The sequence below is a fragment of the Pelecanus crispus genome, chromosome 1 (genome assembly GCF_030463565.1).
Source record: "Pelecanus crispus isolate bPelCri1 chromosome 1, bPelCri1.pri, whole genome shotgun sequence".
Taxonomy (NCBI): Eukaryota; Metazoa; Chordata; class Aves; order Pelecaniformes; family Pelecanidae; genus Pelecanus; species Pelecanus crispus.
This window is the reverse complement of record NC_134643.1, coordinates 59,007,317-59,019,759: the sequence shown is the minus strand read 5'-3', so window position 1 is coordinate 59,019,759 and position 12,443 is coordinate 59,007,317. Positions and strand designations below refer to the sequence as shown.

The following is a 12,443-nucleotide window of genomic DNA, read 5'->3' as shown; positions in this document are numbered from 1 at the left end:
AGTGGGAAATGTTGACTGGTGACAAGGAAGCAGAGGGGACCTTGTTTCAGTGACCTGCCTGGTGCTGACAAGGGCAGTTGTTTTCACGCTGTGGACCTCGGACCTCTGGGAAGTTGTGAGCTGCTCCTTGGAGGGGGTACTGGTGAATAAGGAAAACCTGGCCTGGGGGACAGCGGTTGGGGTTGCTGGGGAAAGAGCTGTGGAACAACTTGGTTGAGCAGAGCAGAAACGGTGATCTTACCTTGTGGGGAGGGGAGAACAAGCTTGTGGGGCAATGAATGCCTACAGGGCTCCACCACCCTTGCTGCTGCTTCTCATTCTCCCAGAGCTTTGCATCTGGGGTTTGTCGTGGTGCTCAGTCTGATTTGGGTTGTTTCTAAGTGGGTTTGAATAGGAAAAAACCCAAAGTCACTGCTGTGACTGGCTCACAATCAGAGCTAACAACAGTGGTGTTAGCCATGGTGGGACAGGGCACCACTCCATGGGGTTTACCTTCTCCCCTCCAATTTCCAGTTCTTATGTCTCTTCTTAAACTGACATTCTTCAGCAGCTTTATTTTGTTCATCACATACTGCTCTTTGCTTGGGAGCATCTAGAATGAAACGCTTTCCTTCACGTTCCCCGCTCCCCCTCTGGGTTTAAATGGCTTTACGGGTCCTGCAGGCTTTGCCCATTACCCGTTAATTTGCAGACAGTCTGGTCTGGAATGAAACACCTGTTTTGATGGTCCCAGTGACCTGCCTTCCCTGTAGCCCTCTGCTTAGTCTTCGATCCCTCACTGTAGTCACAGGTCCCCCCAGGGCCTCTGAGGTGAAGCAGTTCAGGAAACCGGAAGAAAGGGCTTTGGCCAGGGGTGTTTATAAAAGATCCAGTCCTAAAGCAGATTAGGAGTGGTTTAAGCATGCCAGGGAAGGTTGTCCTCTCTGAATCTAGAAATCCACCACTGCAGCAGGGGGTGAGGGGGTCATGCCTGCCTTACCACGTGCTCCAACACCCTCGTTAGTGGCACCCAGGGGCTGTGGCTTGTCCTTCTTCCTTACCTTTGATTCCTTTACATAAGGGTTTTTTTCCTCTATTTAAAAGGAAAATACACATGCGTCGTGCCATTTCTGCTGAGTGGATAATCACTTGGGACACGGTTATTTACCTGCCCTGAAACCCCCACCCCCATAGGGGCCAAGATGTTCCCTTCACACATCAGCAGGACTCACTTTAGCCTAGATATTCAGCTATTCCTGTCGGTGAGGCTCTGTCTTGTGGCTGCTCACCTAATGGCATTAGTCTTTCTTAAATGGTTTCTTCTTGCACCTCAGCAGCGGCCTCTAAACCAGCGCTTCCCTAATTGGAAAAGCAGCATCATGTGTCACTGCCCCAGCTTTACCACCCACAAAAGATGGTCCAGATGGAGGTGGTCAGAGCCAGTGTCCCACCATTTTGGTGGTGCCTGCCAGAGGTATTGCAGGGACCGCACTATCTACCCCATGCTGGCTGCAGCTGGAGGTGGCCCGGATGATAGCTGTGACTTACACCACCTCCTAAACCTACTGCCAGCTAGCCTGGCGCTATCCCAGCCATGGAAGTGGGGCGGAGGAAACACTGACACCAGACCAAAGCATACCAGATCTGATTACAAAGAGTCTCTAATTGTTTGTGTTCTGTATTGCGACAATACAGAAGGAAAAGGAGAGTCCTTGGCAGCCTCTTCAAAAGACTTTCTCCAGGCCTGGTTTGGAAGTGAGGAAAGAAGATTTTTTTTTTTTTTTCTTGTTGGTGTTTGGGCTGCTCTGAGCCTGTGTGGTACCAGCATGGGTACAGGGTGCAAGTAGACATATCACTGGGTAGGTATGTGGACATATGTGCATAAGGACCAGCTATTCATATATCCCTCCCTCTTCTTACATCTGCTTTTGTCTCAACTTTCTCCACCCCGTTATCCCACCTACCCTCCCACGCTGAGGTGCATGCAAATGAGGCCAGTTTTATACATCCCTGTTCCTCTGCCCTGGCTAAAAACTGTCCCTCTCCACCATCTGGTCAGTGTTGCAGCCATCTCGTGCCAACACCTCCCCATCCCCCTCGGGACACCCACCTCCCTCCCCACTCTGCTCCTCTGCCACGTGGTTGGCCTCCTCGCTGGCTGCCACCACGGCGTTGTCGGTGCTGTGGGCCGGCTGGTGGTTGTCACTGCTGTGCTCCTCGGCTTCCTGCACATCGGACTCTGCTTCCTCGGTGTCGCTCCCGCCGCCCGCAGAGGGGTTCTTCTCTGGGGGGGGTTCCTTCTTCTTCCCTCGGTTCAGGCAGCAGTAGGTGGCCATGGCCAGGAAGAGGGCAGAGAGCACCACCTCTGAGCCTGCCAGGTAGAAGATCACCTCGTAGTTCTTGAGAGCATCGACCAAGCGGCCTGATGGTTGGAGAAGAAATGAGACAGTTAGCCTCAGCCTATGCACTCCTGCACAGACAGCCCAGCACAAGCAGGCAGCACCTGCATTTGGCTGAGGACACATTTCTCAAGGGAAGAGGAAGAAGCCTGAATATCTAAAAATCACCCTGGGCAAGACCCACACTATACCACCAGGGAAAGTACTGTAAGAGTGTGGGGTTGGTTTGGACAAGGTTAAATAATTGTGACACACTGATGTTACGGTCTCACGTCATGGTGAGCCATTGTCTTCTTCCCAAGGTGAGATGAGCCTCTGAGGACTTGGCTTGTCCAGTCTCAGAAAAGGAACAAAATTTTAGAGGCATTGCTATTTCTTAAGCTATCATGTCAAGAAAACATTCAGAGGGGGAGAAGAAACATCTCTTTAGCAGAGAAATCCCTTTGGTTGGCCCACACCTGATGATTTCTCTGCCAAAGAGATGTTCTCAATGTATCTTCTGAATTCACTGGGTCTGGCAATGGAGGGAGGGTTCCCAGTCCTTGGTGCTGGGGAGCCTGAGCAGCCGCCCTGCTGCAGTCAGGATGGGGCCATGGAGACCGGAGGCTTCATCCCGGTCCCACATGCTCCTGACTGTGCATGTGACTCCCAGCCCCTGCTGCGCTACGGTGCATGGCCTGAAACCAGCCCCAGGGCATGCTGAGGTGACTCCTGGAGCAGTCAAGGGAGACATGTGGCAAATTCCTCCCCAGGTGAATGTGCCCCTGTTCACCCAAGCCGGACAGTGAGTGAGGAGCCTGCGTGCATGCGCGCGTGTGTGTGCGTGTGCAGCTTATCCTGTGCCAAACCCCCTCAGCCCCACAGAGCGGGAAGCAGCTCAGGAGGATTACACCAAACAAAGCCACTTTGTTCAACCCCCTTCTTCCAGCCAAGCACTGCTCCCCCGAGTCCAAGCCGAGCCGTCAGGTTTGCCAGCACACTCAAGCTTCCCCTACCGGGGGGGTCCTGCAGCAGCGAGTCCCCCCAGGGGGAAGGTGAGAACCATGACTTGGCCTCCCCCAACACCATTTGTCGGTGACCTGGCACTGTCTGCGTCCCATTGTGTGTGCGTACAGTACCAAGGCACAGCTGAACTGAGGCAGGAGGGCTAAGGGATGTCCCCCATCACCACCCACTGGGGTGCCTTGCTCCTTGGAGCAAGGTGCTGTTAAATCCCCCTGCCCTCCCATGATGTCTCTGCAGCTGCCTACAAGACACGTATTTCTTGACCCTCCCTGGCCTGGGACTGCCGAATGCCCCACAGTAAGATGGGAAATGAATTATTGTTAGCATCAAGAGGGTCTTCTCTTGGCCACCAGTTTTTACCTGAGAGCTGGATGGAGTTGCTGAGGGCAGGTTTTGCTCATAACTGGTGGTATGTGATGGGGAAAAGATCATTCACTCAGAGGTCTTCACTGATCGGCCTTAGTCCACATGTTGCAGCTGAAGGAAGGGAGTGCAGGAAGCAACAGAGTGGTTTCTGCCAGGGGATTTGCATAGGGTCTGTCCCTGATCCCTCCTCACAAATCGCACATGCAGGGAACTGCACTTCATTTGGAAATAAGCCTTTGGCATGATTTGGCTTTCTCAGACCTGATCTGACACTTAACAGCAACCTCTTGGGTGAAGGGTCTCTCCCCATTCAACAGCCTGTTTATGGGCTGTATTTGTGGGGCATGGACCTTACCAGGACTCTGACCTAGACTAGACTGGTTGAGAAGCTGTGAGGGTCTTAATCCTCTTTAAAAAAAGTAACAGCAAATGTCTCAGGTGGCTCTACAAACTGTTTTGACTTGACTGACACCAAAATGCCTGTGCCTTGGGATTAGGGCCAACACAAATTGAGATCATTATTCACAGCACCAATCAAAACACCATGCACACCAAGGAGAACTTGAAAGACCCTCACCTTGTCCTACTGAAGACTCTCAAAGGTTTGCCTGCAGCATGTGCCTGACCCTACCCATTACGTGATTTTATGCAACATTCGCAGTGAAGGCAGAGACCTGGATCCCCGCATGAAAGAGAAGGAAGTGCCGCTGATCAGGACTGAGGGACACTGGAAGTCATGCCACTGGCTATCTCTGTATGCCTGCCATCGTTCAGGTCTCTGAGCAAAGCAGAGAGAGAAATATCACTTGCCATCTTCTGCCCCTGCTCAGATTCACTGTTGTGGTGCATGGACTCTCATTTCGGATCTCAGCTTCTAGAGGAAATTTGAAGTTGAGAAATAGGGTCTTTCTTCAAGTACCATGCCCATGCCCAATACCTGCAATACCTTGGAATGGCAGCCAAATGAATCATCTGTGTTGTGCAGCAAGAGACCTACCTGCAGAGGGCGGACCGATGAGCACAGCGAAAGCCTCAATAAGTAGGACCAGCCCAATGGCGCTGGAGAACTTCTGGGAGCCAACGATGGCCATCAGCACCTCGAACTGCAGTGCCCCCACCATGCCGTAAGAGATGCCAAAAAAGACACAGAAGATGACCAGCCCCGTGTAATTGCTAGCCCTGGCACTGCAGATGTCTGTCAAGCCATTGAAGAGCATAGCAAAGCTGAACAGGTACGCCACGTGAGGGCGGACCCACTTCAACCCTGCCACCATGCCGCAGGCTGGGCGGGCAAAGATGTCTATGAAACCAATGATGGACAGCAAGAATGCAGCCTCTGTGTCTGGTACGCCTGTGTCCTTGGCGTAGTTGACCAGCAATATGGGGGGCACGAAGAGACCCAAGACCAGGATGAACTTTGAAATAGTGTAAATGATAAACCCTCGGTTGGAAAAGATACTAAAATCCAGAAGCTTCTTTCCTTTCTTGGGCTTCTTCTTGGCTTTCTTGGCTTTCTTGGTTCCATCAGTGGTGCTGATTCCCTCCTCTGATTTCCCCCCTATGGGCAGCATCTCCTTAGCTTCATATTTGTCCTGAGCTTTCTCCATCTTCCGCTTCATGCCCATATCCAGGGGTCTCATGACTGCCCCACAAGTGCAGCAGTTAAGCAGAAGGCCCCCCATGATAAGGAACCCTCCTCGCCAACCAAACTTCTCCAGCAGCACTTGCCCCAGTGGAGAGAGGGAGGAAAGGAAGACAGGGCTCCCAGCAGCAGCCAGTCCATTGGCAAGAGGTCGACGCTTGTCAAAGTAGGTACCCAGCATGATCAGTGAGGGCTGGAAGTTCAACGCCATACCCAGACCTGCATGAGGGTGAGAGCCAGGGGGAGACAGGGAGTGGAAGAACATGAGACATGGTTTGCAATGAGATGAAAACTCCCCTCAGACTATCCTAGTCCTGAAGTCCCATGATGGGATTCATGTCTTCCTCATAAGCCTCTGCTCCTTCATGTTGGTGGGTTGCCCCCGGAGAAGATGGGCTAAACCATCCTGTCTGCCTGAAGTGTATTTGAATCAGGTAACTGTGGCCATACTTTGACAGGGCCTGTGCCTTCAACAGGAACTTTGTCTCTCTCCCCTACCACTATATACTGATACCACCCCAGTTGCCATGATCACTGAGCATCACTTATGTTTCTTCTGTCCCTCTCCCCTCAACCACAGGCCCTGCCTGTTTAGATCCAGCAGATGCATCTCCCACAGGTGCAACATTCAGGACTAGATGCCTTCTGTGAGCAGGTGCGAATAGGTGAGGGGAGACCTGATGCTAGACATAATGCTAAAGGGAGATAAAACATGGTCTTGGCTCTTCCCCAGGTAAGTCTGTGTCCCGCCCCGCAAATCCTGGGGCTCTCACCCGTCAGCACACCAGCTGTCAGATAAAGCTCAATGATATTGGTGGTAAAAGATGCCAGGATCATCCCAGAGGAAGCTAGCAGCCCGCCAATGAGCATCACAGGCCGGCAGCCAAACTGGTTCACCATGATGCTGCATACTGGTCCTGGGAGGAAGCAGAGGAGACAGAGTAGGAGACCAGAAGGAGACAGGACAACTGTGAAGGGGCAGTCAGCCCAAGCAGGGCACTCGGGAGAGATGAAACACTCATGACAGAGATCACTGCTCGGCTGCTTAGATACACATCTGTTGGGCCTGGCCAAGGGAGAGAGGCTGTGGTCTGGAGACGTCTGCTTTGCCCTGCCTTCAGACCCCTGTTCCCTGGGAACAAGAGGGGCTTGGTGTGATAGGGGCAGCACTTCAGCAAAGGGAGCAAAACCCATGTCAACTATCTGAGAGGCAGGTGGGGTGACCCCTGAGGTCTCCTGGGCAGAAGAAATAGGGACGTGAAATGAAGCACACTTCTAGAAGAGAAGTGGTGGGACAATTGTATTCTGCATGATGGTTCATTACCGGTCCAGTCAGCGTGAGGAGAGCCCATGGAGACATGGTCTGGGCCTGTAGCAGGGCAGGGGTAGGCATAAGTTGGGGAGGGGGAAGTGTATCCAAGCATCACCTGTCCCGTAGAGCATGGCCAGCATGATGGAGGAGATCCAGGCTGTGTCACTGTAGCCCACGTGGAAATCTTTCATGAGCTCCTTAAAGTAGACACTGACGGCTTTTGGGAAGGCATAGGAGAAGCCGGTGATCACAAAGCAGCCGAAGAGCACAATCCAGCCCCAGCCACCATCTGGGGGCTTCACAGGAGCTGGGAGCTGCCCTTCCTCTGGGTCAGCTCTCCCCATTGTCTAGCCTGGGAGGGGAAAGGCAGATCAGAAGGGCAACAGAGAGAGAAATCTCCAGGCAATGCAAGAGAAGAGCACACATTTACTACAAGGTTTCTCTCCGTGCCCACCATCTCCAAGCTCCAAGAGCCTCACTGGGGGACCACATCACCTCTCTGCACCTTCATCTTGCCAGACAAGGCAGGATTGCTTCAGGGTGCAAGGTCAAGCCACAGCTGGGCAGAGGTGGGAAGATCCCCCTGAGCCCGATCGGGGCAGCCCACAGCTCCATAAACCCTGGTCAGGTGCAGCCAAGCAGGGTCACAGCTCCCAGCTGAGACTGGATAGCTGCAGCTGATGTGGTGGGGCATCAGGGTCTGCAGCACTCCACTTGCTCCACATCCAGCCTTGCCTGCAGGCTGGTGCGAGGTGAGAGCCAGCAACGCAAACCCCGCTCAGCTTCCAGGATCTTCCTTTGAGCTTCTCCCCTCCCGGTCTGCTCCAGCTGGGAGCCTTCCAGGACCTGCCCTGCTACAGATGCCTCCAGCAGTGGGGCACCGGAGGTCCATTAACCCTGCTGTGCTTTCCTCTGAGAGGCCTTCTCCCTCGCCCTCCCTTCCCCGATTTGGGAAGTGGGTGAAGGGGGACAGCCCGAGCAAACTGGTGGTTATTTGCATGCCAGAGAGATTAGGGCTTTGTACCTACACAGAGGGGCCGGAACAAAGCCTAAGGGGGGAGAAGGAGGGAATTAGAGGGAATATCTTGTGAGTCGCTCTCTGGGCTGTTAAGCTGTCCAGGAATTTCGCCCCGGTTGGCTGCTGTGGATATGTTTTTCTCATTTCTCCCCTAGGCACCAGTTCTCAGCCATACCCCTTCTGGCACCATTGGCCTCAGTTCCTTGGTCAGCCAGGCTTATTTTCACACCTGTATGCAAAAGCATCACTGGCCTTTGATTATAGATGCTCCTAAGTAGCACCAGACAGGTGTTAGAAAGCAGGCAGGCTTTCTCTGTGCCTGAGTTGGGTTTTGCCAGGTCCGTTTTGCCCTATCACTGTCCTGCTGGCAGTACACCCCCAACGTGGGTTCTCTCTCCTCCCAGCTCCCTTGGATGAAGGACTACGAGATGGTGGCAATATCCCCATCCCCTGGTACTGGCAGGCAGAGGAAATGCCAGCAGTCACATGCTGACTGGAGACTGTCGATGGGACAAGGACACTCTTATGAATGGTACACACAGGGCTAGCACCTGGGAACTTTGGCTCTGGGTGCGTTTCTCAAGGCAGTCCCTCTTCTTCATGTCCTCCAAGCAATGGGGACGACTTGCCCTGATTCCCACAGCACTGCTGTTGCTCTGCAGGTTAAACAAGTGCAAATCCTTTAGACAAAAGCACGGATGGCACTCACAGGTTGGGGCAGAGCCCAGGCAAAGGGCCCTTGCTTGGCAAGAGGTGGTTCTACCCTGTGACACCCCTGAATCTTGCAGAAAAGGGGAGTGACTGGTCTTTCTCAGGCTGCAGGAGGTTCAGCATGCAGAGCCAAGGCTGGAAACTGGGCTGGAAAGTACTCTGAGAGGGGTCTGAAACCATAGTTTAGGGGATGCTGGAGGAGGGACTTGCAAGACAAGAGAACTAGGCCAGTTCTGGACCCCTGCGCAAGGGATGTGGCACCTGCACCCGCAGTGCATCAACATGAGGAGGCACACACTGGTCTTGGCTGGTTGGTTTTAATCAGGTGCCTGAGCCAAGGCTGACCTGTGGAGGGAAGGGTGGGCTCAGAGTCACCAGCCACCTGCAGCCATCTCCCTCCTTCCCCTCCCCGGGGAACCATTGCTCCTGAAAACACTTCATGGCAGTACCCAGGCATCTGCCACCACCACAGGTCCCTGCAGCAGAGATCCCCAAACTTTCAGGACCCCATCAGCCATGAAAAAAGGGAGCAGGATCTGGCTCTGAGTGTGGATTGGGCAGCCCTTCTTCTGGATGGCCATACCCTATAACAACTCTTGGGCTGAACCACAGTAGCTGGCACAGGCTACTCCAGCCTCTCCCCCCCCAGCCCAGGTCTCAGGGACTGTGGCAAGGGGCAGAGGCATGAACTGAGAATAGCATGCTATAAGGACATTTTCAAGGCAAAGAATCATTGCAAGGAAGAAAAGATTCATTATACACTCTCCAGACACGCATACCTTCCTCCTCACACCCTTTCTAGCATTATCTGGATCCCTGGCACCAGGACAGCCAGACTGAACAGTTTCACTCAGCTTCTGCCATTACCCACCTGCTGCTCCTCTCCCAGCTCCACCTGACTGACAAGCTAGGTACAGCTGTACAAAAGGTGACCTGCTGCAAAAGCACAATGATTTCTTGGTCAGTGCTGGTGCTCCACCACTGCTGCACATAGTTACCTCAAATAAGAGCCACTGACACCAAACACACCCTAAGCCTTTTTATGGAGGTCCCTCTCCCAGCCTCACTCTTGATCTTGTCCTGCACCACAAATCAAATGAATCAATGAAACCATTGCAATTCATCTCTTTTTCACCCAGCTTCCTAGCAAGAAAATATTTGTCCATCTGTGGCATGCTCTTCAGAGATTTCTGCAGCATCACCTGTCAAGGATGAGTCAACGGCATCTGATTTTGAAGAGCACATTAGACAAATATCTATCAGTACTCTTTGAGTTTGGAGCTGGATGGGTACCTCCGCAGGAGCCACTTGCTCAGTGCTACACAGCCGTACAGCAAGGCATGAAGGGGCTTTTACCTGCCTGCAGCGAGATGTTGGCTGAAAAAGATGATGTGCCCCAGAGGAGCTCACTTGTGGAGATGCCTCCAAAGCCGATATGCTATAGCATAGCTCTGCTGGAGATTTACCCCAGCTCTGAGCCAGGCAGTTCAGAGCTGCCTTGTTCCTAAAACCACGGCGCATACGCTGGGTCTTCTGCTCACAGCTGCACACAGTGGTCACACCATGTACCCTGCACCTGCCTTTGCACACTCTACAGCTTGCTATTATTTTCTCCTCAGTTAAGGAGCTTTAGTCACAGGTAAAAATACCATGGGTAAGTTCACATGCACCTAAAAGCTCATCAGCATGGGCACCTGCCCTTCCCCGTGCATCACGTGCAGGTGGGCCACCAACACCAGAAGTCACCAGCCCAGGCTGGGAGGGCGAAGGCCACAGCAGGTCCAGCCATGGCTGCCAGTCCCTGGACGCAGACAGAGCACAGAGCAGTCAGTGCTGGACAATGCCCAGTAAAGCCCTGCTGTGCCAAGCAAGCTGCATCCAGGAGGGTCCACACAAATGCTAGGATGGCTCCTTGTGCCTCCACACAGTACGGATGGGGGGGTGTGGTGGTGTCTGTTTATTAAATGCAAGGGCCACGATTCATGCCACCAGCCTCCCCAGCCCACAGACAACACCGAGAAAGCATTTGTTAGCAAATTAAATGAGTGCAGGCCTGGGCCGAGCTGTCCCATCGGTAGCCGGTGCCAGGATGCAAGCATCCCTCCATGCCACTGACCTGTGCAACGAAGCGACGACCTCCTGAGCACGGGCTGAGCCTCCAAGGGCCGAGCAGACCTGTCCACAGCGCTCCCTTCTCCCTCCAGCTGGCAATTCCTGGCTCTGGGTGCGGGTGTCCAGTTAGATTGTCCCACTGGCTCTTTGCTCCATGGTGGGCAAGCTGTCAGCTGGGCACTGGGCGATGCCTGCAGGAATCCAGTGCCCGTCGAGCAGGCTCTTGTGCTCCGCTTCTTCCTCCTGGGCAACTACGCCCTCACTAGAGCGCTAATCCCCCTCGCAGCCTGCTTTCCTCCAGCTCTGATGCTGCCCAGCAAAGCTCCCCGTGGCCAATCCGGGGGGACACCCCGTGCGGGGGACCCCCTTGCCTCCTGCAGCTGCAGGTAGTGCCCCACGGTGCTCCCAGCGTGGATGTGGGTCAGCAGCTGCTTACGGTTTCAGTTCGGCAGAGACCGGCGGGTGCTGAGCGGGCAGAAAGCACTTCTCCACTTTTAAGAGGCTTTTCCAGCCAATGGGGAGGAGGTGGCTGCCTGCCGCAGCCCGAATCCCCTGGTAATCCCGCTGCCCAGGGGCTCCTCGCCTTTCCCCCAGCAGAGCGGGGCAGGCTGGCGGGGGGCAGATTTGGAGGGGGCGAGGCAGGGGGAAGTGGAGCGAGGGTGAGGGGTGCTGGTGATGAACCCAGCCAGGAGGGAGGGTGCCGGGGTTGGGGGCAGTGGTGGATGAGGGCACGGGCCCATGGTTCAGTAAAGGGCACAAGGCGGGAAGGGGCTGCTTTCGAAGTCCCCCACGGCTTCCTCAGCCGCCAGCCAGAAGGATGGAGAAGCGCTGGCGTGGTTCTGCAGGGCATGTGCCCAGCAGAGAGCAAAGACGAGGTGGACCAGCCGAGGAATCACTGCTGTCCATGGCTCGAAGGGCGGCATCCAGCCTGCCCCGGCAGCTCACTAGCCACCCCCCACCAAAACAAAACCCTTCAGCAGCTGCCACCCAGGAGGGTGTCTGGTGGGCAACGGGGACAAGCCAGTCTCTGGCCATGCGTGGGAGAACCCGTTTTACTTCCAGGGAGGGGGCCAGGACTCACCCTAGGTGGGATTTTGGGGAGGGGGGAAGGAAAGGCCCAGGCTGTAAACCCCCAAAGCCCCTCAGCCCCCACTGCTGTACCTTGCTGGTGGCAGGGCAGGCAGAGGGGTGGGGGTGCTTGTGGCAGCTTTGCAGCGCTCGCAGCCGGGGTTTAATTTCTATTAATAAGGTTAATCGGCTAAAGCCCTAGCTGTTTGCTCACACTCCCTCCCTCTCCACCTCTCCCTTTGGCCCCCGTCAGTGGGGCCAGGCTGGCGGGGCACCCACAGGCCCCCGCATGTCCCTGGGGGAGCATTTCCCCCCACACACCGAGCTGCCTTGGAGCACCCTGGGGCTCAGAGCCTGGGTGAGAAGATGGCCGCCGGGCCTTGTCCTCCCGGGCAAGGCCTGCCCGCGCATAGCAGCCGGGAAGCAGGGGCTCGCTGCCCTCTGGTGACAGCACAGCTGGGGGGGCCGGGAGGTGGCTGCCGGTGGGTCGTGCAGCCCTCCTGGTGCCCTCCATGTCCGCCCGACCCCCTGGGCTGGTGGCTGCCCTAGCCGGAGCCACAGTGCTGCAGCGTTCGACACCCCGACCATGGGCAGCCATCATGGCCCCAGTGCTGGTGGGGACCCCACGTCCTCCTCCCCCTGCATCCTCTTAACTGAGGTGATGTCACGGCCACCGGGATGCCTACAGAAGTGGCACTGACCATTTTATTTAAAAAAAAACCCAAATCTTTTCCACAAGAAAATAGGTGAAGGAGCAGGGCAGCAGCGCTGGGCACTGTCGCCTGCCCCCACCTTGCCCCAGGGCTGCCCTGCAAGGGAAGGGGCTGCGCT

The 12,443-nt window shown here is 54.9% G+C and overlaps 1 protein-coding gene across 1 annotated transcript; it reads right to left on the bottom strand.

Moving 5' to 3' along the window:
* Positions 1–2,006: 2,006 nt before the first annotated feature.
* On the bottom strand, positions 2,007–10,568 carry SLC16A8 (solute carrier family 16 member 8). The gene is made up of 5 exons (XM_009487058.2): positions 10,549–10,568; positions 6,819–7,055; positions 6,165–6,308; positions 4,747–5,610; positions 2,007–2,401 (listed from the first exon to the last, which is right to left on the bottom strand). Exons 2-5 carry the CDS (start codon positions 7,045–7,047, stop codon positions 2,007–2,009), a joined length of 1,632 nt encoding a protein of 543 aa, XP_009485333.1. The 5' UTR covers positions 7,048–7,055; positions 10,549–10,568.
* Positions 10,569–12,443: the final 1,875 nt, after the last annotated feature.

What these genes read in the sequence shown, in the direction of transcription:
- SLC16A8 (XM_009487058.2), bottom strand. Translation starts at nt 7,047, where the DNA reads ATGGGGAGAGCTGACCCAGAGGAAGGGCAGCTCCCAGCTCCTGTGAAG. An exon ending in GACAGCTGGTGTGCTGACGG is followed by an intron (nt 5,611 to 6,164) that starts GTGAGAGCCCCA and finishes ACCCTCATGCAG; the next exon opens with GTCTGGGTATGGCGTTGAAC. An exon ending in CATCGGTCCGCCCTCTGCAG is followed by an intron (nt 2,402 to 4,746) that starts GTAGGTCTCTTG and finishes TCCAACCATCAG; the next exon opens with GCCGCTTGGTCGATGCTCTC.